The sequence below is a fragment of the Zosterops lateralis genome, assembly GCF_965231275.1.
Source record: "Zosterops lateralis genome assembly, chromosome: 14".
Classification (NCBI taxonomy): Eukaryota; Metazoa; Chordata; class Aves; order Passeriformes; family Zosteropidae; genus Zosterops; species Zosterops lateralis.
In genome coordinates this window covers 4,594,500-4,616,529 of record NC_139774.1, presented here as the reverse complement: position 1 = coordinate 4,616,529, position 22,030 = coordinate 4,594,500, and the positions used below count along the sequence as shown (strand labels likewise).

The window sequence follows — 22,030 nt, the reverse complement described above, 5'->3', positions numbered from 1 at the left end:
TCATATTCAGCCAGGTATTTGTCCCAGTAGTTTTTCAGCTTGTACCTGTCCATCAGGCATATTTAGATGGCCCACGGCTGCTGGATGGGGAATTTGCTCTTTTGCCTCTGCTTGCTGGAAGAAGAATTGGATGGCATTAAGAGGCTTCAACCTGCTAGATGTTTGTTTCTGGGTTTCCTAATACACTTCTTATTAATGAGTTAATGTTCATCAAAGTCTGCTTTTTATCTCCACTCATGTAGATGCTTGAAAATAAACAAAACTCAGTGATCAATTTTAACCTGAAAAAAAAATACTATTTAAAAAATCATTTTAAATGGAGCTTCCCATTATTCCCAGTGCTATTGTGAGAATTGGGCTGAAAGCCATAGAGTTCCTTCCTTGCCAAAATGGAGTATAACCAAGTTTGCTTAGCAGGCCCTTCATGAGAGTCAGTCCTTACACTGAAAGCTCCTGTCCTGTCACCTGTTTTTAAATGCTTCAAATGTAGGAAGCCTGCTGCAGGTGGTATCAGTAGTTTTACTGATCTGAGGCCTTGGGCAAATTCATTTGAATTGCTTTGAAACAGCATATTCAAAATTCAATAAAATAAGAGGGTCTGATGGTGCAGCTGCAGCATATCCCCTCCAGCTGGGTTAGCTGAGATGTTTCAAGGCCCTGGACTAGCAAAGCCGGGGTGTGATGTACAGATTATACAGAGAGCTGCCAGGGAAGAGGTTTTGGCAGGCTGAGTACAGCAATACCCCCTGCCAGAAGACTTGGGAGTGAGTAAGAGTGCCTTTCGTGCTCTGTGGCATCTTTTGCTGGCTTTACTAGCCAGAAATTTGTTGGTGCAATAGTGGCAGCAGGCCAGGGGGAGGGGGCTTGCCTCAAGGGTAAAGGGATGAAATGTAAGAAAAACAATAAACCCAAAAAGCTCCAGTTGTTTTGAAAGCAACTGGCTGTCCTGAATGCCTTGGTCTGGCTCCAAAATGAACTGTTCTGTGGGCGGGTTTTGTTAAACTGCATTCAGAAATCATATTTGCCCTTGGGCAGATACCCTTGCTTTTATGCTCACTAGGCAAGTCACATGCACTAAAATGGAATTCACATGGTGCTTTAGTCAAAAAGCTAATGTCAGTCATCCTACCTTTTATGCATATCCAGTCCCTTGGTTCTTTATGCCCATTTAAATATGCAGAAGTGCTTTTTATTATTACACTGCCTGTAAAGTATGGAGATATAGATATATAGGCCATGTAATTTATTGCAGTGTAGACTCTTCTCTGCATACGTTTTCATCACACAAATTAAAATCCTGGGCATAAAACATTTTGGTCGGTGGGTTCTGATTTTCTCACATTTCTGCTGCTAGACAGTGGAAGTAATTCCTTTATGAGCCGTGCATCCACGCTTTCCAAATGACTCCTTCAGCAGCAGTACATGGCTTATCTTTGTAGCATTGTAATGCCGGTATCCTCGTGAGCATCACAGTGCTGGCACAACCAGCACAGTGCCTAAAGGTGAGATAATCAGAGAATGCACGCAGGGACGTTATTGGAGCACCGTATCGTTGGACTGCACAGTGTGTCCCTCATTATTGAAAGGGCTACCATGAAATTTAATTTAGGATTTTACAGGCACATTTTGAATTGGAAATCTCTGTAATAACTTTCCCTTTGCTCAGCCTTTTAACTGTGAAATTCAGTTGGGGAGTTTTGAAGCAGCAGGTAGTGTCTCAGCACTCTAGAGGGATTTCGCCAGGATTCAGCTAAAGTGCTTGCAAGTGTCATTTCCATATTTAACTAATTTCAGTTTTTAATTAGCTCCATGTGAAAAATGAGAGTTCACGCTGAGCTAAGCTGTCAGCATAGAGGCTTGTTTCCTTTCTAGCCTCTCAGGACAATTACTGCAGCATCCCCTGGTTTTTTCAATGAGAGTGCTTAGCCACTGCACGCTCCGTCCCTCCATTGTTCCCTGCCAGGAGCCGGGGAGTGTGTTGTGTCTAGCTTGCTAAAATGGAGCAGAGAACTTCTGACAATATTTCAAATGCAAAATTGGTTCAGCAAAGGTTCAAAGAACTCGAGAGGTCTGGCTCTGAAGCATCCAGCAGCACGGAGCTTGCTGGCACTGTGCAGTCAGTGCCATTGTTCTGAGCTGCGTCTGATCCTTCCACATCCATCCCTGCTGCACTGGGCAGTGCTGCCTTCCAGCCACCACAGTGGGAGAGCAGCTTTTCCTGCTTTTCCGTGGGATTTCTGCAGCCCTCTGTGAACAGTGCAGTGTCCCAAAGGCCTGGGGACCTCCAGGAGAAAAGAAGTGCCTTTGTGTAAAATCCCACCATATGGGGTAGGCATGGAAACTTGGTGACCCTGAATCTGGGCTCACAACTTACCTGCGAGGACCTGAATGCAAGTGTTAAAATGGTTCTCAGGAACAAAGTGAGAGGTGCAGTTCATGTAAACTCTGCAAAGCCGTGGGATGTGAACAGATTTCTGAAATAACTTTATGAAGTGATAGCAATCCTGAGTTACATTTACATGCCAGTCATTGTTATTTTTGAAAGAACACAGTCATTAAATTTTTTTAATTACATTTAAATGGGAAAATTGGTGTAGATGTTACCTCAGGATAAGTTTTGAGTTGTTTATGTTTTTTTAAACCTCCTATAAGGTGAGATTTTTAAAGATTTATGAATAGGTTTGGTAGTATTTTCATTTTGGTTTATATCCTAGCAAAGTAGAGGTTGTGTGTATTTTATTCTTTACTAATTAGTATGGACAGCCACTTCCAGTAGGCAGAAGCAGATTTTCTCTATTAGACCATAAAATCAAATGCATCTTTTTCAAATCAGGATGGATGAGGGAAAAAAAAGTCTCAGCTGTGGTACTTTTTGTGTTCTTAATGTTCGTAGTGAAAGAAGAAGGAAAATACATTGCAGAAACTTGTCAGATACAGTGACACTGAGGAGTTCCTAGTCATTTTTCTTTTAAGATGCTGAGGATGTGCTTTGATACCTGCTTTCAAGCTGAAGCAAATTCTTGAAAGAAAAAAAAAAAAAAAAAGGAAAATAAATTTCATAGTGAAAAGTGAAGCTGAAATGCTAGATAGATTTTCAATACAGTTTAGGTTTTGGGGTTTCTTTAAAATATAGTATTTACTGTTTCATCCATCAAAGAAAAAAATATATATAATCTTGGTTTGATTGCCAGCCAACTGGGTGTAACAGACATGAAGAAGTAGAACTCGAGTGTTAGCAATGAAGTACCAGTGTATAGTTCTAGCTACCACATATATATTATTTTTTGGCCCTTGTAGTGTGAGTTATCTTCTCTTTGAAGGATAATTCCTGGTTATTTTATTGGTATTACTAGGTAAAGTTGTTAGATATATTATGATTGTATTAATTAACTCAGTTCTGCCTTACAAAGGGCATGTAATTGAAGGCAAAGGTTTCTGAGGGTGTGTAATCTAGCCTGTATTTTATTCTATACTTTAATTAGTTGTATACAGTGATGCATATGCTAATGCATTACAATTCACTCTGCAGTTTAAACCATTGAGGTTTTGATGGGGTGTGCTGCTGTTGCCTGTAGAAAACAGTCTTTTCAGGCACTGTTATGATACTCACAGTCTCAAATATTTTAAATAGAGGAGTTTTGAAGTGAAGCTCTCTGCACTGAAGTCAGTGACAATTTTGACCTTGGTTACAATGGGCCCTGACTTTAACCAGCTCTGAATGGGCTGATGAGGAGCATTCTGCATTGCTGACCTCAGACAGTGCAGAGGCTCCTGCAGCCCTTCGTGTGCAAGACAGAAAGCTTCATTAACGTGATCAGGTATCAGATGCTCTGTACATTAAACTGGTATCATTTTTCTGTTGTGGACAGCAGCTCCATCTGTACAGTGATTTCTGCAATCTCTGCAGTGATTAGTTTTGTTATACCAAGAAGATCAAATTGAGCTAGTCTTAAGACCCCATCTTCTAAAAAGGCAATTCGAGACATAAGAGATAAAGAAAATTAATACAAATATTAATATTTAAGTGTATATTATGATGTTCCTTACGTTAATCAGGATGTAGGTATGCAAATTAAATAAAAATGTTTTCCATTATTCATGGTCCACAGTGCTTGGAGTGGACATAGACTCTGGTGTGCTGTCATGGTGTCTCTTGGGGCCTCAGATGCACAGGCAAGCTCTCATTCCTGTATTGGCTGATGAAATTGTGTAACAGATGTTTTGGTGACGCAACTCACCATCGTATATGAACACACACAGAGGAATTCCTTGTGAAATGTCTATTGCTGCAGCCTGAAAACTTGCAACTCTGGCACTTCAAAAAGGCAGTGATCTGAAATGAAAATCCTGGCACCATGAAACCCTTCACTGATTTCTCATGTGCTTCCATATTGGTGTGATCACACAGAAATCCTGTCTTCACTTGCAGCTTGTATTCCCTTACCAGCTCTACAGTTCTAGAGGAGAAGGCACAGATGCCAGAGGGCCAGCTTTTAGTCTCTGAAAGCTATAAAATTTTCCTATAAAACTTGCTTTTCCTTTGAAGGCAACATGATCAAACTTCAAAAAGCTAAAAGACTGGAAATAGTTACAGTAAACCCATTATGGGAAATGATTAACAGGAATCATGTATGGACAATGGAAAAAAAAATCTCAAAAACAAAACTGAATTTGATAATTGCTTATTTCTTTCCAAATTACCACTAAAAAACAACCCAGACAAAAGAATATGAGTTACAAGGCTGTAACTGATTGACTATGTAAGATACTTATCAAATCTGTACATTTTATTTTCATAGGTTTCTGTTCTGGCTCAGTAGGGTGTCTAAATCACAATACATTAATAATGGCAGCCTTTCAAGGCTTATAGCAAGTCTCAATCTGCATGGATGCCAAATATAATCTGTGCCTTCATGTCAGTATCAAGATATGATTTAGGCTAGGTTTATATATACACCTTTTGAAGCACATTGTGAAAGAAATATAAACAGCTTATAGTGTTGGAAATGAATTAGACGCTTTGGGAGAAGAAATCGTGTTTTCTTTTCATCTTTGGATTTATTTCCTCTTTGTAACAAACTTTTAACTCCAATAATTACTTTGCGTAGAGAGTAAAACCTTAAACTTTTTCATTCATGCAGTGTTTTAAATTGTGATTTTATCAGGTGATTAAATTAAGCTATTCTGTATCATTCTGTAAATTAATAAATTAAGCTATTCTGTATCATTTCTATTAAGAATATACTTCATGATTAGAAATTACCTTTTTTGTACTGTGGACAGAAATTTGGCCATTCATAACAATGCAGTTTCGCTTCATTCAGTATATGCAAAGGAGTAATAAGGTAAAAAAAAAGAGTAATAAGGTAAAAGGTAAAAACTATTCTCTTACAGTGTGGCTAAGAGAGGTTGAGTCAAGGTCTGAATGCTTTGGAACAGTAAGATTATGAAAATCTTGTTCAACATGTTTGTAGAAATTAGAGCAGTTGCAGTTTCAGAAGATGAACGTAGTTGAATAAATGTTTGACATGATATCTCTTAGGTTTATGATCAGTATTAAAATAAAGCAGTTATTTTAATTCTTGTAAGTTCAGGCCTCAGTGATTTTCAAGGGTATATTTGTGTCTATATTCCTTGAAACACCAGTTTCAAGTCTCATCTAGGTTCTTCCTACTCTTGGAAACAGAATAAAGACAAGCTGGGTACTTTGTTCATGATAATGGTGTCTTTTAGGTGTGAAATTAAAATTGGATTCAATTTGCTTTGTATTAACATTGAATGCTCACAATTGCTCAAAAATAGAGCAAAATTGAGTTAAGAGCATCCCTTTCTGCTCTTCTAAGCCTGTTTCAAAAGTGGCAGTATTTTGGCAAGGCTGATAAAGTGGATATTGCATAAAGTGATCTGGGATCCTCCAGGCTGAAAGATGCTGTATTAGGCAAATAAAAAAAATATACACTTTTCTTATTAGTTACAGTCATCTAGTTCAGATGCAAGACCAAAAAGATTGCAGCCTTGACTCTTGAAATTGCCATGAGAAGCGAGTTCACGTTCCACAGTCTCAGGAACTGATTAATCGTGTGCCAGTTCCCTACGCTCTGTACAATCTAAGGCCTGTCATGAGAATAAATGAGCAGTGCATGGTATTCTGCTTCTCTTTTAAGGTCTTTGTCATGAGATTCCAGATTCTGAAGGCAGCACGCAGTGCTGTTACCCTTCTCGTGACAAAAAGATTGCTCAAAGTGGCACAAAATCAAAACATTTCAGTGAAGAGGAGTGAGAGGAGCAAAGTCGAGGCCTGAGCCAGGGATCCTTCTATCCCATCACTGTGGGGACTGGGGAACAAACAGCCCCCCAGGGTATAGCTCATGTTCCTGGGCTGGAACTCTGCTGGCCTGGCTTTATCCTGGGAATTGGGCACCACATCTTCACATCCTCCCCTTCTCCCTACCCACAAAGAAGCTGCAAGTGTGTGTGAGCTTTACAACTATTTTTGGAAGTCGAAAAACTGAAGATGGAAGTAGAGGAATGAACTTTCAAAGCATTGCATGGCAGATAAGCACACAAATCACATTACTCCTAATGGGATTTGTGGGTATATCTTTCATGCTGTGCTTTGAAAATCCATTCCATTCAGTTTATTGACGTACACAGGGAAATAAATCAGTCAGCTTGGAGGGGGGTGATCAATTTGAAAAAAAAAAACAAAAAACACCCAAAACTTTTTTTGGGTCCCCCTATTTCTTCTGTGTGAACACAGTGACAATGAAGCATCTTATAGACCCTCTTCAATCTTCTTTTCAATCTTTAATAACATTAATTCAAAAGAAAGCAATTAATTCCTATCAGAAGTTTTTCTGCTGCTGACAACAGCACAGTCACTCATAGATCCTTTATGGTATTTCTATAAAACGCTTCTTGGGCTGGGTGCTCTAAAGCAAACATCTTGTTCTAAACAGTTTATTCTCTAAAAGAGTTTACATGCTGAGGGTGAAATTATGCCTAAGGATTCCTTTCTTGTGTTTAATATAGTGTGAAGTCAGCTCTCCTTTCCATTGTGTTTCCCAATGGCTCCTGCCTTTCCCTGGTGAGCGGAAGGAGCGCGGCTGACACTGAGCTCATCCCTCCTCCACAGCAAGAACTGGCCAAAGCTGAGGGTCTGCCTCCTTTCCCTTGCTTCATCTCCCAGAAATCTAGGTGGTGGAATTCATATTTCCCATGTCTGTGTTTACAGGAATGCTCTGGGTGAGGGAAGCCCAGAGCTGGATTCTCTGTGCAGCATTGAGGAGGGCAGCAGGAATGGCAGCGTGAGATTCCTTACACTGATTTTTTTTATAAACAATCCTCAGGGCTTTCCTCCTGAAGCCAGAAAATACACTTTCTGTTTCAAAAGTTACAAAATGTTGCTGTTGTTGTTATTTTAAGTACAAAACTATTGCAGATGTCAGGCACAATTAACAAGAGTATAAACCTGTGGCTGGGTAACATATAGAACCTTGTATGTGGGTAACAATATGAGCTTAATTCAATTGATAGAGAAGTGGAAAAAAAAAACCATGCACCAAGATATAAAAACACACAGCAGTGCCATTATAGTTAATGGAATTTTCCATTTTCAGCATTATAAACTGCAAAAAGTGACTCTGAGAAGTGAGAGGTCTTGTTCAATGTTACGGGCAGGATAAATAAGACAGCAAAATGGTTCTTTATTTTGCTCTCTAGGTGCAATACAGGCAAGCCTATTGTTTTATTGAAAATAGTGATATCTGCAAATTCTTGAAGTTGTGGATTTTGATAATGCTTTATATGGAGTTCCCAAATGAACTTTTAATTTAAATTTACTACAAAAACGTTGTGCATAGCAAATAGCATACTGATGATTAAGATGAATTGCTGAGAATGAATGACCTTGAAAGTAAGCCATCTATTTGTTGTTGAGTTCTAATGGTCACAGTCAATAAGCAGGAGGTTTTGCATATATTTCACAAAAGAAGTATTAAATTTACATCAAATGATCTATTTTTGAAATGCTACTTTAACCTTGCCTACAAACAATTGAATGGGCACAAGTAGAAAAGGCAATATAATCAGGAATATATCCAAATGTTTTATATGAGCTCTGTAGGATTCTAAGTCATTAATATTAAAACACAAGTTCATAAACACCCTAAGTACTGGTAGTCCAGACAATGACGCATTTTTAGCTGATCTTTGATCTCTGCTATCAACCCTGTAAAAGTTAAATCCTTATCTGCTGTGTCCCTGAGATCTCCCACAAAATATTTTGAAAATGCATCTGTAATAATTATAACTGACTTTGCTGTGCTATTAATTAGAGTATTTACCATTGCACTGATGAATAGCTGCTCTGGGTTCACACACCTGCACAAAAGTTGTGGCATGTCAGCAATTGCCATTTATGTGCTGCATTCTCTGCCTAAAATCATGCTGCTTCTAGGAAACACTTTATGGCATGAAAATCCCGGGGGTTGCCTGTGATGAGTGGAACTAACCATTCCCTGGATTGCCAGGCCTGGGTGGAGAGGTGGGACACGCTGCAGCAACTTGAATCAAACACTTCAAGAAAGGCTGGCACTAGTGGACACACTCAGGGTGTTGTGTATGTGTAGCAGCAGCTGTGTGGGGTCAGATATAATTCAAATTATCCATTCATCTCCAGCACCCAAAAATGGTTATCTGGTAAGAAGGACAAATTATGCATGTACTTTGCCCTAGTCATTCTCTAACCTCTGGTCATTCTGTCTTTTCTGAGAGGAGGGGTGGTATAACAGTATTCCTTGACTTGTTTACCCTTCCCATAATGATTCAGTGTTTGACTTGAGATTATCATCTAACCCAAAATTTTCCTTCTGTTTGATATTAATCAGCTCACAAGTCTTTATTTTATACATGGAGTTAAAGTTACTCCTCTCCAGCATATTTTATTTTACGAGTTTGAACTTCATCTGCCAATTTCTGTCCCAGTTACTCAGTTATTTTATGTCCTTGTGCAGTTCTCGGTCAGGCCTCTTCTTGAATAATGCATTATCAGCAGCAGACTGTGCCCTCTTCCCTGCATGGCCTGTTTTCTATGATAGAATTTGGACTTTTTAAAACAGTACTTTAGACTTTCCTGCAGATAATACATCAAAAGTGGCAGATGTCCACCCAGCAAGCCATGTGGCTTTTGTTTTGTTTTAGAAAAAGGCGTGGGAATGTGATCAATTTCTGTGACATCTCTTGGATACCTCAGGAGAACTCTGGCATCCTTGTCACAGTCACACGAGGTATTCAAGGAAGAATAGAAAGTTCTGACACTTCTGAATTTTAGGAGAGACGTCATTGTTTCTCTAGCAAGGAAAGGTGCTACTTGCTCACATTGTTTATTTTAAGACTGCTCCTTTTAAGTAGCAAGACTCACATTCTTTGATAATGATATTTCAAGCACCTTAATATATGTTTAATGGGTGGATTTCAGGTTAGAGCTCCTGGGGACACTGTCCCTTTCTGCCAACAGCAGAATATGAAAGGGCATGGCTATAATTGTGAGCTTTCTTTGACACACCTTCCTCAGCCCTTGTCAGGGACTCCTATCCCATCCCAGCTTCATCCTGACAGTGCTTGTACTGCTCCTGCTGCAAATGTGGCTGAAGGCTGGCCAGCAAAATTATTGAGCAGAGGGTGGTGTCAGCCTCTGTAAATCATCTGTGATTTATTGAAATCTTTGTCTGGCATATGTGTTGCCAAGTGCAGTTTTTGTGGGAGAGGGCTTTTACAGATTGTCCCTAGAGGACTTTTACAGGTTTTTGTCCCCAGTGGTGACATACCTTGTACATAAAGGAACACGAGCAGTACTGCCCCTCCAACAAAGTCTCCCCATCCTCTGCTCAGTGCTTGTTAATTGTGAGGCACATTAGCAAAGTATCGATCTCAACTGAGATTTAGTTTAGCAAATTCTGATCATTTGTGTGTTTGTGAACTGTCTTTTAACCTCTTCAGATATGAGATGAGCTGGAAAAGGCTGCTTACTTCCCTTGTTAGAGTGACCAAGATTCCACGCTCCTCAGCCGAGCCCTGAAAGCCCTGCTTGGAGTCAACTGGAGTGTTTGCAGCACTGTACAAGTTTTTCCCATGCAGTTCCCCCATTGCTCTTTCCTGACTTTCAGCCCCCTGCTATTCCTGTCTCGGGCATCTCTTGAGGAGAGGTTGTCAGCTGTGATGGATTGTGCATTCTTTCTGTAATGGGGGCAAGTAATCACTGGGGAATAGGCCTAATGCACTCATTTCACTTGTGACTTGGGTTGAACTTGAACCTCTTTCTCCAGAGGAATAATAAAACTTTAAATTACTATGTTTCTAATCTTTTTAAGGAACTGTTATTTTATGAATAATAATTGAGATCAGTAAGATCAATTTCTGCTATTCCTCAAGTTCTGCTGCATGATTAAGAAGTAGTATCTAATAAAGGACCATGAGTCTCAGCTTAGTAAGATTTAATACAACTAAGCATGCAATAATGTTTAATTATTTTTAAATTTTTGGGGGAATACATTTATTCTTTTCAGGTTGTTTGGATACCCATCTATATGCACCCAGAAGTGCAAAACACTAAATATCTTTTGCTTCATACAATCATCATGGCGGGTTAAAACAATGTTCAGAGCATATGAAATAAAAAATAGATGTGCAGATATATCTTTGAATATAGATGCTATGAAATTATTATGCTAAGATTTATTAGGTACCTTTTAGTTTCGTCATGTCTGTGATTCATTAGACCTGGCTTGGAAATTAATTTGATGTTGCTGAAAAACTACATAATAAATAGCAAGAGTTGCATCATCGTTCACCTCATGAGTGGATGGAAAGGAAATTTGAACATTTCTGCTCCTATAACAAACACAATGGCCTTCAAACAGCAAATGTGCTTTTAGTGTATGTTTGTTCATGTTGTTCGTGATACAGTGGAGTGATTTCTTGTTCATATGAAAAGAGGTTGTCTTGCTCCAGACAAACACTGATGTATCCTGACAAAGTGAAGCCATAGTTTGATGGGTTCATTGTGGATGATGTTAATTCAGGGGTTAATAGGCATGAAATTGGAAATTTGGAAATGAAACTATGGAAACATTCTTAATTCTGTTGAATTGTATAATCTTACCATCTTTTGGAGTTGCTTAGGGAATACTGAATTTTCCAACAAGCAACCAGTGTGTGTTTTACAGACTCTAACTGGGAAGGTGCAGTAGGAATGGGGGAAATGATGGATCATTAGTCTGCACATTTCTCTCTTTGAGAAAGAATATCATCAAGTAAAGGGATAACTGAGAATCCTCATTCTGCTCTGCCTATTGGCAGACACTGAGCTGTTCTACTGGGAGATCTCCAGCTCACAAAGACACCAGAGGTCTCTCCTTTTAAAAGTACAAGGTCAAGAGTGACAAGAGCACAAAGGCAAGACAGAGAGCTTCCTGAGCTTGGAAACCATTGTCCTTTAGGGAATACTCTGACTGGAGTGGGCACTGGGTTCATGGCCAGAATGAGAGACCAGTGAAAGAGGACTGTGGGAACACTACTGAGTTTAGAGAATTTCAAGATAATTTGCATGTAAGTTTTATCAATTTCCTGTGGATTTGTGTGCCTTTTGGGACTACTTAAAACAATATGTGATTCACTCTAGCAACCTCTGTCTTATGTAAGTCTTAGACTGATCCTTGGCAGCTCTGCCACCTGGAGTGATGAACCAGGTCTGTGCTTTTGTTCTTGCTGGACATGCAGGTTTAGCTTCCAGGTGCTTTTGCTCTCTGTATGTGAATGGTGCTAGAGTGGGAGTGAGAGGCTGATTATTATTTTTGACCTAAATATCAAAGGTTTTCCTTCAAAATGTATTGTTTCTGAATTCTCCTGGTTTAGAGAATATAAATACACTATTCTGAATTACTAGATGTTAGTATTAAATGAACCTTATAAATTCTGACCAGCTCAGTGTTTGAAAATCAAGTATCAGAGAGAAGAACTTTGAAAATATGTTTAAATGTTGAGGGGGGGAAAGCAAACACACAAAAATAATACCTATAAGTGCTCTGCGAAATATAAATTGTGGATACACAAATGGTTGTTGGAGGGGAAAAAACCAAAGTCAGTTTCAAACTAGAAAAGAAAAGCAGAAAAATCAGCAAACAGGCACAAATTGACTAGCCCAAATTTCTCCTCTGAGACACACACACTCAACTTCTGCGTGGATCCCCACATTTCTAATTAAACAGGCTTCTCCTTATTCCTTTGCTGGAGGCATTTTGTTTGATTAACAGAAGGAAAGGTTAATCATATAAATTTGCCATCTCACGGCGTTGTGAGGCAGCAGAGAGGAGGCATCTCCTTGTTCCCCCTGCTCGCCTGCCATCAGCTCTGCTCAGCCCGTGCAGACACGGAGCTTTCCCCTCAGGCCCCTATGACACACTTTCGTGCACTCACTCCTGCTGCAAGGGGAGCCTTCCTGGTGTTTGTGACTGCAGCTGTCTTCCTGGAAGTCTGTGGATCACCTCATGGACGTGCGAGCTGTGAAGGAGATTCTGTCTCCGGGAGGGATGGAGCAGACCTGCAAATCCCTGCCCCGTTAGGAGGGAGCTCTAATTGCTCCTACCTAACATCCATCCATGATTAAAACACGGTTATTAATGAAACCATGGTGTGCTTGGAAGCAGATGGATAACAGGGTTTTTTTAATACCATGTTAATAAGATCTTTTATAATTCCTTGTCTGAATTTACCTGGTAATTATAAGGTAGCCACTATAATTTTCCTGGACAGACTATTAGTTATGATTTCTTTATCGCTCTGTTGTAAGGACTGGCTCACACTTGAAGCAGCAGGCTTTCATCTCTGCAAGTGACCTACATTTATGGTTACGCTCACAATAAAATAAAATACAAATGCAACTTTGAATAGACACACTGAGAGTGTAAAACACAAAAGTCTGATTCTCCTCTGTGACTTGTTTGCATTGTGGGGCTTTGAAATTCACTTAATCTTCATGCACTCTTGGCTTTCGGGGCTGGTCCAGCTGAATCTGGTGCCTGTGCAGGGTGTGGGAGTTGCTGGCAGCACAACCACACCCCGAGCTGCTCCTCTGCTTTCCCACCCTGGCACAGCTGCCCCTGCCCAGTGGGACACTTTGGATAAGCTGCACTTGGGTGGGGTTTGTGAATGATTTTTCAGTTTCATTTGCCATACTTAAAAAAAAATTAAAAATAAAAATTTGGTTGCCTGAGATTAGACTGAAAAAGCCTTTTAAAATGTTTGTTTTGGCAAGACAAATAAGTTGTTATTGAATAAATCATTTGATCGCACATAAATTTCTTGTCTATTTTCAGAAATAAATTTTGAGTAGTTTCTTTGCAAAATATGCTTTCCAGGTTCATGCCTGAAGTATATTTAACATACCAGAGCCGTTAAGACTTTTTTTGTTGTTTGTTTTTGTGAGGTATTTTGATATAATAGAAACAAAATTTGCAAATTCAACGTGAATATGAAATCTGGCAACTCCCCTCTACACATCAAATGTGTCCTGATTTTAGCTACTATTCTTAGACATCTGCTTAGGCCATAGGATGTCCAGGGGAAGATGGTTTTAGGAAAGATGTCTTGCTCCCCTGCTGCTTTTGTCAAAAATAAAGAGGTTAAACTCCGCATAGATTTCGTGCTGAGAGATTTTCAGGGCTTAGGATAGATGGATTCTGGGGGTGGGGGGTGCTTTTTGTTTTCTTGGGGCTTAGGAATGCACACATGAATCAGTCCCATCTAAATGGACTCCCTTGCATTCTTCGATCGTCTGGGTGGTAACTCCAGCACTGTAAATGGCAGATTCTGTGAGAAGTGTTTTGCCTCTCCTATCCCTAACATTTACACTTTGAACACTTAGTGTGTGGCCACTGATGGGCCATTTGTGGCCACTATAATCACTTTGAATTGGATGCAAAATATCTGTTAATCTCATGTGGATCTGACTCTGCAGAAGAGAACTATTCTAAGGGTGCCCACAATGATATTTCTTTTCCTGCCTGTAAATTGACAGTGAATCCTCTCAAACACCTTTTGACATACCTGGAAATGCTGCTCTCTGTGGTATGTAGGTTTACATACATCCTGTGTAGGCAGAAAGATGCAAAGAAAGGGAAAGAAGCAGCTTGGTGGGCTTTATCCCTCACCACTCTCCTGCGCGCCATGGGGATAATGTGATGAGAGTGTGCAGGTAGCTGTGTTTATACAAGGTGAAGATGCACATAAATCCACTGGCTGAATGATTCAGACCTGTCAAGTCTCATGCATTATGCACAGGACTTATTCAATTAGCCCTGCCACAGTGCCTATAACTCAGGCACTTGTGCGGGGCGTGCTTGGCCTTGCTGCCAGTGCTCAGCTCGTGCTCCAGGTGCAGCTTCACAGCCCCTGACGTGGCCACACCGACCTGCCTGGCACAGGGATGGCTGCAGAGCCCGTCCTGGGATGGCTGTGAGCAAGAAAACCTTCCCTGCCTAGGGCTGTGCGGGGCTTGGGGTCCAAAAACTGTCAGGTGAAAGGATTGGCACAGCCCTGGGTTGGTCAGGGAAGCTCCATCGACAGAATGAAGATAGAGGCTCTATAGTGGCTTCACACTGAGAGAGAGTAGGGGTAGGTTTGGTGTTGGGAATTCATCCCTCTGAGAGTGGTGAGGCCCTGGCACAGGTTGCCCAGATGAACTGGGGATGCTCCAGCCCTGGGAGGGTTCAAGGTGAGGCTGGACAAGGCTTGGATGGAGCAGCCTTGGTGTAGTGGGGGTGTCCCTGCCCACGGCAGGGGATTGGAACTGGATCATCTTCCAGGTTGCTTTCAGCCCAAACCATCCTGTGATTCTAGTACTCTAATGTATTGATTTAAATAAGTTGTACTAAACACAAAATAATTGCATTACCAACTCACTACTTTACACAGGGCTAAAACCAATTTTACAATCAACATATAAATTACCACCTATAATTTAAACTCGGAGCTGGTACTTGCAGCAAGTGCTTTTGTTTCCCTCGCACTGAAGTCGGGGGCGTCTGATGCCCAGAGTTGTGAGCATTTTGCCTTTTGTATTTCAGTGCCAGACAGATGTGTGTGAATCACCAGGGCTGGCTGTTGTTTACCTGGCATTCTGCGGGGGTGGGCCGGGGGGAGCGGGGTGTTTTCGTGCCGCTGTCGCCGCTTCTTCCAGCACGTCCCCATCCCTGCGGTCCTTGCGGCGGTGCGGCGGGGCTGGGGGTGTGCGGCCGCGCTGACCGGTGTCTGTGTCCCCTGTGTCCGCAGCCATGCACCTCCTGGGGCTCAACTGGCAGCTGCAGCCGGCCGAGGCTCCGACCTTCAACAACGGGCTGCGCCCGCCCGGCGAGGACGGCCCGCCCGCGCCCCCTGCCGGCAGAGGTGGGTCCGCGCCGCGCCCCGACCCGGCCCCAGCGGGCCCGGCCCGACCCGGCGGGCCCGAACCGCGCCGAAAACCCCAAACGCCGCATGAATCGCCCCAAAAAGCCCCCAAACGCCACCTGAACTGCCACAAACTTCCCCAAAATGCCACCTGAACTGCCTCAAACCGCCCCAAAACGCCACATGAACTGCCACAAACTTCCCCAAAACGCCGCATGAGCCGCCCCCAGAAAAGCCCCAAAACGCCACATGAACCGCCCCAAAAAGCCCCAAAACACCACATGAACTGCCACAAACCTCCCCAAACCGCCGCATGAACCGTCCTAAAAAGTCCCAAAATGCCACCTGAACCGCCACAAAGAGCCATCTGAATTGCCCCAAAACGCCACCTGAACCTCCACAAACCGCCCCAAAATGCCACCAGGACTGCCTCAAACTGCCCCGAAACACCACCAAACCGCCCCTAAATGCCACCAGAACCCCCACAAACTCCCCTAAACAACTTGCTGAGCTACCTCAAAATGCTGCTGAATCCCCCCAAATTGCCCCAAAATGCTGTCAAATTGCCTCAAAACTCCCCCAAAATGCCACCAAACCCCCCCAAGCTGCCCCAAAACGCTGCCAAAACACCCCAAAATGCCGCCCATCCCCTCCCGTGGCTCTCAGCACGCCCTGGCTCGGTGTGCTCGGTGCTTGTGCTGAATCCTGTGGTTTCTGGTTTATTGCTGATGAAGTTGTGCTGCTGCAGGTGCTGGGGAACCACTCACAGAATGTGCTGGGTTTATTGGTGTTCTTTTCCCAGGTATAGCTGAGATCTCAAAGAGAGGGGAGACTGAGGGAGCTGGGGCTGTTCAGCTTGGAGAGGTGACTGAGAGGGGACATCATTAGTTGTGTAAATACCTGCAGGGAGGGCTCAGAGCATGGACCAGGCTCTTCACTGTGGTTCCAGCCCATAGAACAGGAGGCAGCGGGCAGGAACTGGTGCCCTGGAAGCTCCACTGAACGTGAGGCAGGACTCCTGTGCAGTGACCAAGCACTGGCTCATATTGTCCCAGTCTCCTCACTGGGGGTATTCCAGAACCTTCAGGACACAGTCCTGTGCCCTGTGCTCTGGGATGAGCCTGCTGGAGCACATTACCCACTGTGATCCTTCCCACTTGACCCTGTCTTGATTCAGTAGAATTGCATTGTAGTGCTTGAGAGAAGTCAAGAACTGGCTTGCAGCCAGGACAGCATCCCTGTTTTTTCTTTCTCAGATGAATTGTAATAGCAAACACCAAGGACAGCAGAGTTTGACCCATGGTAAACAGTCTGTCCTGTGATATTAATGTGAGAAATTAGACAACAAATGGTTTCTTTTTCTCATAAAGAAAAAGTGTGTTCCAGAGGAGGATGACAAAGACATGGCAGTAGAAAGAAAAAATAAGTTAAACCTAGAACAAGAAATACTTTTCTTAGGCTGAGAAAACATGTTAAAACACAGAGAAGTTACATGTCACAGAAAGGATTTTAATCATTTAAATGGAATGCTTTTTACTGGTGAGGTTCAGGGGTTTTCTTTGCTGCATCACAGTAAGGTCTTCTCTGGTTATTACAAAAATTATGGGGGGAAGACAGAACAGAATGTCACAATTAAACAAAGCTCCTCCCACGCTTTAGTGTGCTGGGGTGGTGGAGAACATGACTGGAACAGGAGAAGTCTGAGCGCTTGATTTTTGTCAGCTGAAGAGTTCTGTCCAGAGGCTGAGCACTGTCCCACACTCAGGACCTGTGGTTCATGTTAAATTTGATAATTGCCAAAGCAACTGTTAGACCAAATGCTGACACAGGATACTCGTATTGGGAAGACAGTTAAACCAGAGCTGGGAAAGGAAACTGAGTTGTTCTTTTAGGAGCTTGATCATTTTATGGATTTGCTTGTGTTTTCAATCAATGGTGCTGCTGCTGCACCTCAGCTTCTCCATGTTTTCCATGGAGGGTCTAGTTTTGACTTCCTCCTTGTCATGAAATCCTACATCCTGATGGTGCCAAGAACCTGAACATTTTTAGACAAGTGTTCGTTGGTTTGGCTTTCATCTCTGACTGGCTGTAGGTCGAAGTGCATGAACAGCACGTCCCTAAGTGCAAGGCAGAATGTTTGCATTGCTGCTGAACTGCCTCCAGGTTGTGCACAGGTGAGAGACCCTGTGGTTTTGGGCAGGAACCCGAAGAGCTCAGGTCGGCAATTATGGTCATTTAGCAGACAACTGCAGGGCTTTAACACCTTTCCCAATTCCCTCCCTGCCGCTTTTTGTTGCCATCTCTGTGCAAATACAGGGCAGCAGGACTGCAGAATTGGAATGTGCTCATCTGCCTGGGGCACTTCAGCGCAAATTCTGGCAGTTTATCCCAGCCCCACTCTAATTAGCTTTGCACATTCGAAGAGGCCGAGATGCTGTTTTGGGAGTGGTAACCTCCTGTAGAGGAGACAAGGAGACAGAACTGCTGGTTATGTCTAAAATTGCTGCAGTTAGCTTTCCTCAGAGCATGTTGGAAAAGTTTACTTGTTCTTCTGACATTTTGTAAAAGGTTGCTGAAATGCTGATAACGTGGGGGAAGGAGGAAGAACAATATTTAGGCAAGTAATCTTCCACAGTGGAATAAAATGAATGACAGGTTTGGATGAACACAAGAAATATCGAAAAGACAAATTCTTAGAGCTGGAAAGGGTGAAAAGTTTTTCTACCTCACCTTTCTTTTTATTATGTCTAAGTTAATATTGCTATCCCAGCAGTTTTTAGGAAAGCCTCTGACAGCTTTTAACACAACAACCATTTCAGGGCTCTGGCTGTGGAGAGTGACCTTTCTATAATTGACATAACTCAGGATGAAGCCATTCTTTTCAAAACATGGGTCTCCCAAAGAAACCTTTAACCCCTAGTCTGAGAAGGGCCACTTAAACACAAGCTGTGCCTACTCAGCAAGCAAAGCATTTTAAAGTAGAGCAATTTGAAAGGAAAAAAAAAAAAAGAAGCAGGTATTCAATTTGATCTGCCTTTTCCTTATTAAGAGACTAAATTCTGGTAGGAAATAATAAAACTGCAATTTAAGAGGAATGTAAATTACTTTATTACTGCATTTTCCTATCTGAATGAAAACAAAATTCACTATTAAGATAACACAGTTTCAGGTTTTTTGTAATTACACACTACATCTCACTAATAGTGGGTATGTCTGAAAGGAGGAGGCGAGTGCAATGGGCAGAAAAATCCTCAGTGCTGCTTTAAAGCTGCAAGTGAAGTCCACCATGCTGTGAAAGTTGTGTTCAGCTAGGGATTTAAATTAAGAGACAAAAATTCCTTTCTTAATACAGATCATAAGGCAGTATCCCTTCATAGTGCATAAAACTACAAAAATTGATACTGCCTTAGAATTTCTACCAGGATGAGCTAGATTGTAATGACATTTTAAAAGCTTCCTGCGAAAGAAGCCCATTTTTCTTGTATGTATGTCTTATGTTGTATAAGGATAATGTTAGAATTTGGGTGTGATAAATCTAAATTAAGGGGGAAAGTAGGGGGAAAAGAAAAAAGGCATGTTTGGGAATAATTGCTCTTTCAAAAAGAAGTGAAATAGATGACCTTATGGGATTTTTCTGTGCATAAATTCTGTTAATCTATGCCAAAAGTTTTCTACATTTAAAATTATGTGGTGGGCTAGACACACATTTCCATAAAATCTGTGACTATGTGCTGTTTCCTTTCTAATTGACAGAATATACCATAAATTCAACTTTAATCATTTCAGAGGACACCTAAGATAACCTACAATTCATGTGGAAATATCCAAACTAACCCTAGATCTCCCATATAATGGTATCAGAGTTTGTTTTTTTTTGTTGAAGACATAATTGTCTTTGATGTGCTCACAAATTTAGCAAATTTTCTAGTAATTCAAAATTGACTTAGTGGGGGGTTTTTTTGTTGATTGTTTACTATAGTAATGTTCTAGAAAGCTGAAAAACACAGAAAGAGAATGTGATCTCTGATTCTAGAACCTCCCATGTTAAAAGAGACCAAAAGTAATTGTGGACAGTTGTGGAAAGGTCACTTTAGGTGCAATAAATACACTGACTATTTGGAAAAAATATGAATTTGTGTTTTGATGCTTACATAGTCCAGGGTTTGCTTCTCTTTGGATGAACCAACCTGATCCAAGTTCATGCTCAGTTTGAGGTCTTTCACAAAGTCTACCACAGTGTTTGTGGATTTCAGAAAGACTTTTTAAAAAATATTACAGTTATTAAAGTACTGAAGTGTCATGAAAAAATACTTGTTTCCAGATATCAAATTCAAAGATGCAAATATAATGTCAATAATGAAACTAAGAAAGTTTTAATTAGCTGTTAAATTTGGCACCATCTCAGTTGCTTGAGATGAGAGAGAGGAAAAACAGATTTCTACTGATGTAGCAGAAATTTCCCTTGGATGGATGTGGAAAGCTGAGCTCAGCAGTCATTGTGGAGCTGTACAGGTTGTCTCCAGCTCTCTCCCAATGATGTCGAGAGCTCTGCCAGATGCTGCAGCTGCGAGTCACATTTTGGTGTGCACAAATTGTTTTCTAATAGTTGGGATATTTTATTAGCAACGCAGCACACAGGCAATGCTAAAGGAGTAACAAAACTCGGGAATGGGAGGATCTGCCATCCTGGCAGAGGGATGAGCCGGGGTTTGGATGCAAACAGAGCAGCTCCTGACTCACTGCCTGAGGCACCAGAGCTACCCCCGGCTGTGCTGCTGCTGAAACCCACCCAGCACTGCAGGGAGATCTTTGTTGCCTTGTAAAAGATAAACTCATCCCTCATTAACAATGTAAACAACATGAATCTCTCGGTTTCTGCTGTTTCCTATCAGGCGCTTTGAAACAGACGATCAAAATGGAATAAGAGTCAATGTGTTTTAAATGTCATTCCTGTTACCTTCCTTCAGTTTAATCAAGACAAGCCATCATTTTCCAGGTGGATTAATCTTATTAAACGGCTAATGTAATGTAGATCTTAATTAACATGTTAGCAAGCAGAACTATTAAGATGGAGGCTATGAAGGCTTGCAGATGTGGTCTTCTGAAAATACACCAGACTCGAGGGCTGTCTCAGAAAAGCAAAGGATTTGGCTAAATTCAGCAGAAGAGGAGTTTTAGATTTGTGGATGTGTTAATAGTGATAGCATGAGTTGCTCTGTTCAGAGTTGGGTGATGAAGTTTGGTATATGCCATCAGAGATGACTGTTATCCTGATTTAGAAATCCATACTAGTATGTTGATGCTCTTTGTGAAATGCACTGAACCAACAGATCTTAATTTTACTTCAGTTATAATTTCCCTTTGATTCTAAAAACAATGACTCCTGTAAAGCCATGCTCACATGAATGTGAAGATGTGCCTAAATTTTTAGGTGTATCAGGTGTGTCGTGTTTTACTAAAGGCAAACTGCTTCATTTCACTGCCCCATTGATTGGGTGCAGCTGAGCCAGAGCTGGGGTCTTATGCAGTCACTCCCTTTGAAGATTTTCTTTCCTCTTGCCACATTATAAATTTGGGATGCTGACCAGACAACGCGAGGTTTTTGGTTTGTACCAGAAGCTGCTTTCCTGGGCTTTTGAAAGCTCATACCCTCAGAAGCTTCCTTCCTTCTTCCTTCCCAAAGCAGAGCTCATTGGCGCCTCAGCATCTGCAGCAGAGCTGAAGTTCAAATGTGCCCCAGCAGCTCCTCCAGACAAACTCTCATTGCCTGGCTTTTTAGCTCGTTGCAGCTGAGGGAATTTGTTTTTGCAGTAGCAGTCAATCTATTGTACACATTCCAGAAATAATCTGTTCTCACCTGAGTCCTAGGGCACTTAGGTGATAGTAGATAATTTGAAGTGCAAGTTCATATAGGGAGTTGTCAGTATGGTAACAGTGCATAGCACTGATTTCTCCACTGAAGGGATTTGTATAGAAAAGACATTTTCTACTTTATTTTATTTGCCTTTCCGGAACAATAAGACATGCCTGGTCATATAAGTAGCAAATTTACCTAAGGAAAAAAGTTAAACTGTCGTGGAGAACCATAGTAATTCTCACATGGCCTTTTTTGGCAAAAAGTCAGAGGAGTTTATTTTTATATTGAATGGTTCCCTTTACACAGCTGTACCATAAATTTCTCCAGAATTCCAAGTCATCTGTGAAAATCCCTGGCTATATAAAAAGAACAACAGAAAAATAAGCTAGATAAAAAGATAAGGTAAGCTATGTCTGTAGCAGTGATTTGTAAGAAATATAGAATTACAGGAAAAGAAGGTAAAGAGAATTTAAGCAACCCCGGTGGTATTTATTCCCTGTATTTAAATTGAGGTTTTTCCACATTAGCTTGGTAGTTCATTTCTGATCCATTGGAATGGTTATTGTGCTAGACATTTTTCAAGAGTGCTATCAAGATGCAATTTGCAGTCACCCCCGTGATAGAAGCACACAGTCACAGGACTGGAGTTAATTGCTATTTAAATGTAATGTCTGTAGTGTGACACTGCTGGTAGCCAGATTTCATTTTTATTTTTAATTTTAGCTACAGTGT

General features: G+C 41.4%; 1 protein-coding gene across 6 annotated transcripts in view; it reads left to right on the top strand.

The window, feature by feature from the left end:
- The window catches only part of TENM2 (teneurin transmembrane protein 2), a gene marked incomplete at its 5' end in the record, with an annotated part of 486,538 nt that overhangs the window by 347,188 nt on the left and 117,320 nt on the right, over positions 1-22,030 (top strand). For all 6 annotated transcript variants that reach the window (XM_083871601.1, XM_083871600.1, XM_083871599.1 and 3 more), the window contains one exon: positions 15,328-15,441. In XM_083871601.1, the coding sequence (XP_083727727.1) occupies positions 15,328-15,441 (114 nt within the window). The remainder of the gene's footprint in view (positions 1-15,327; positions 15,442-22,030) is intronic.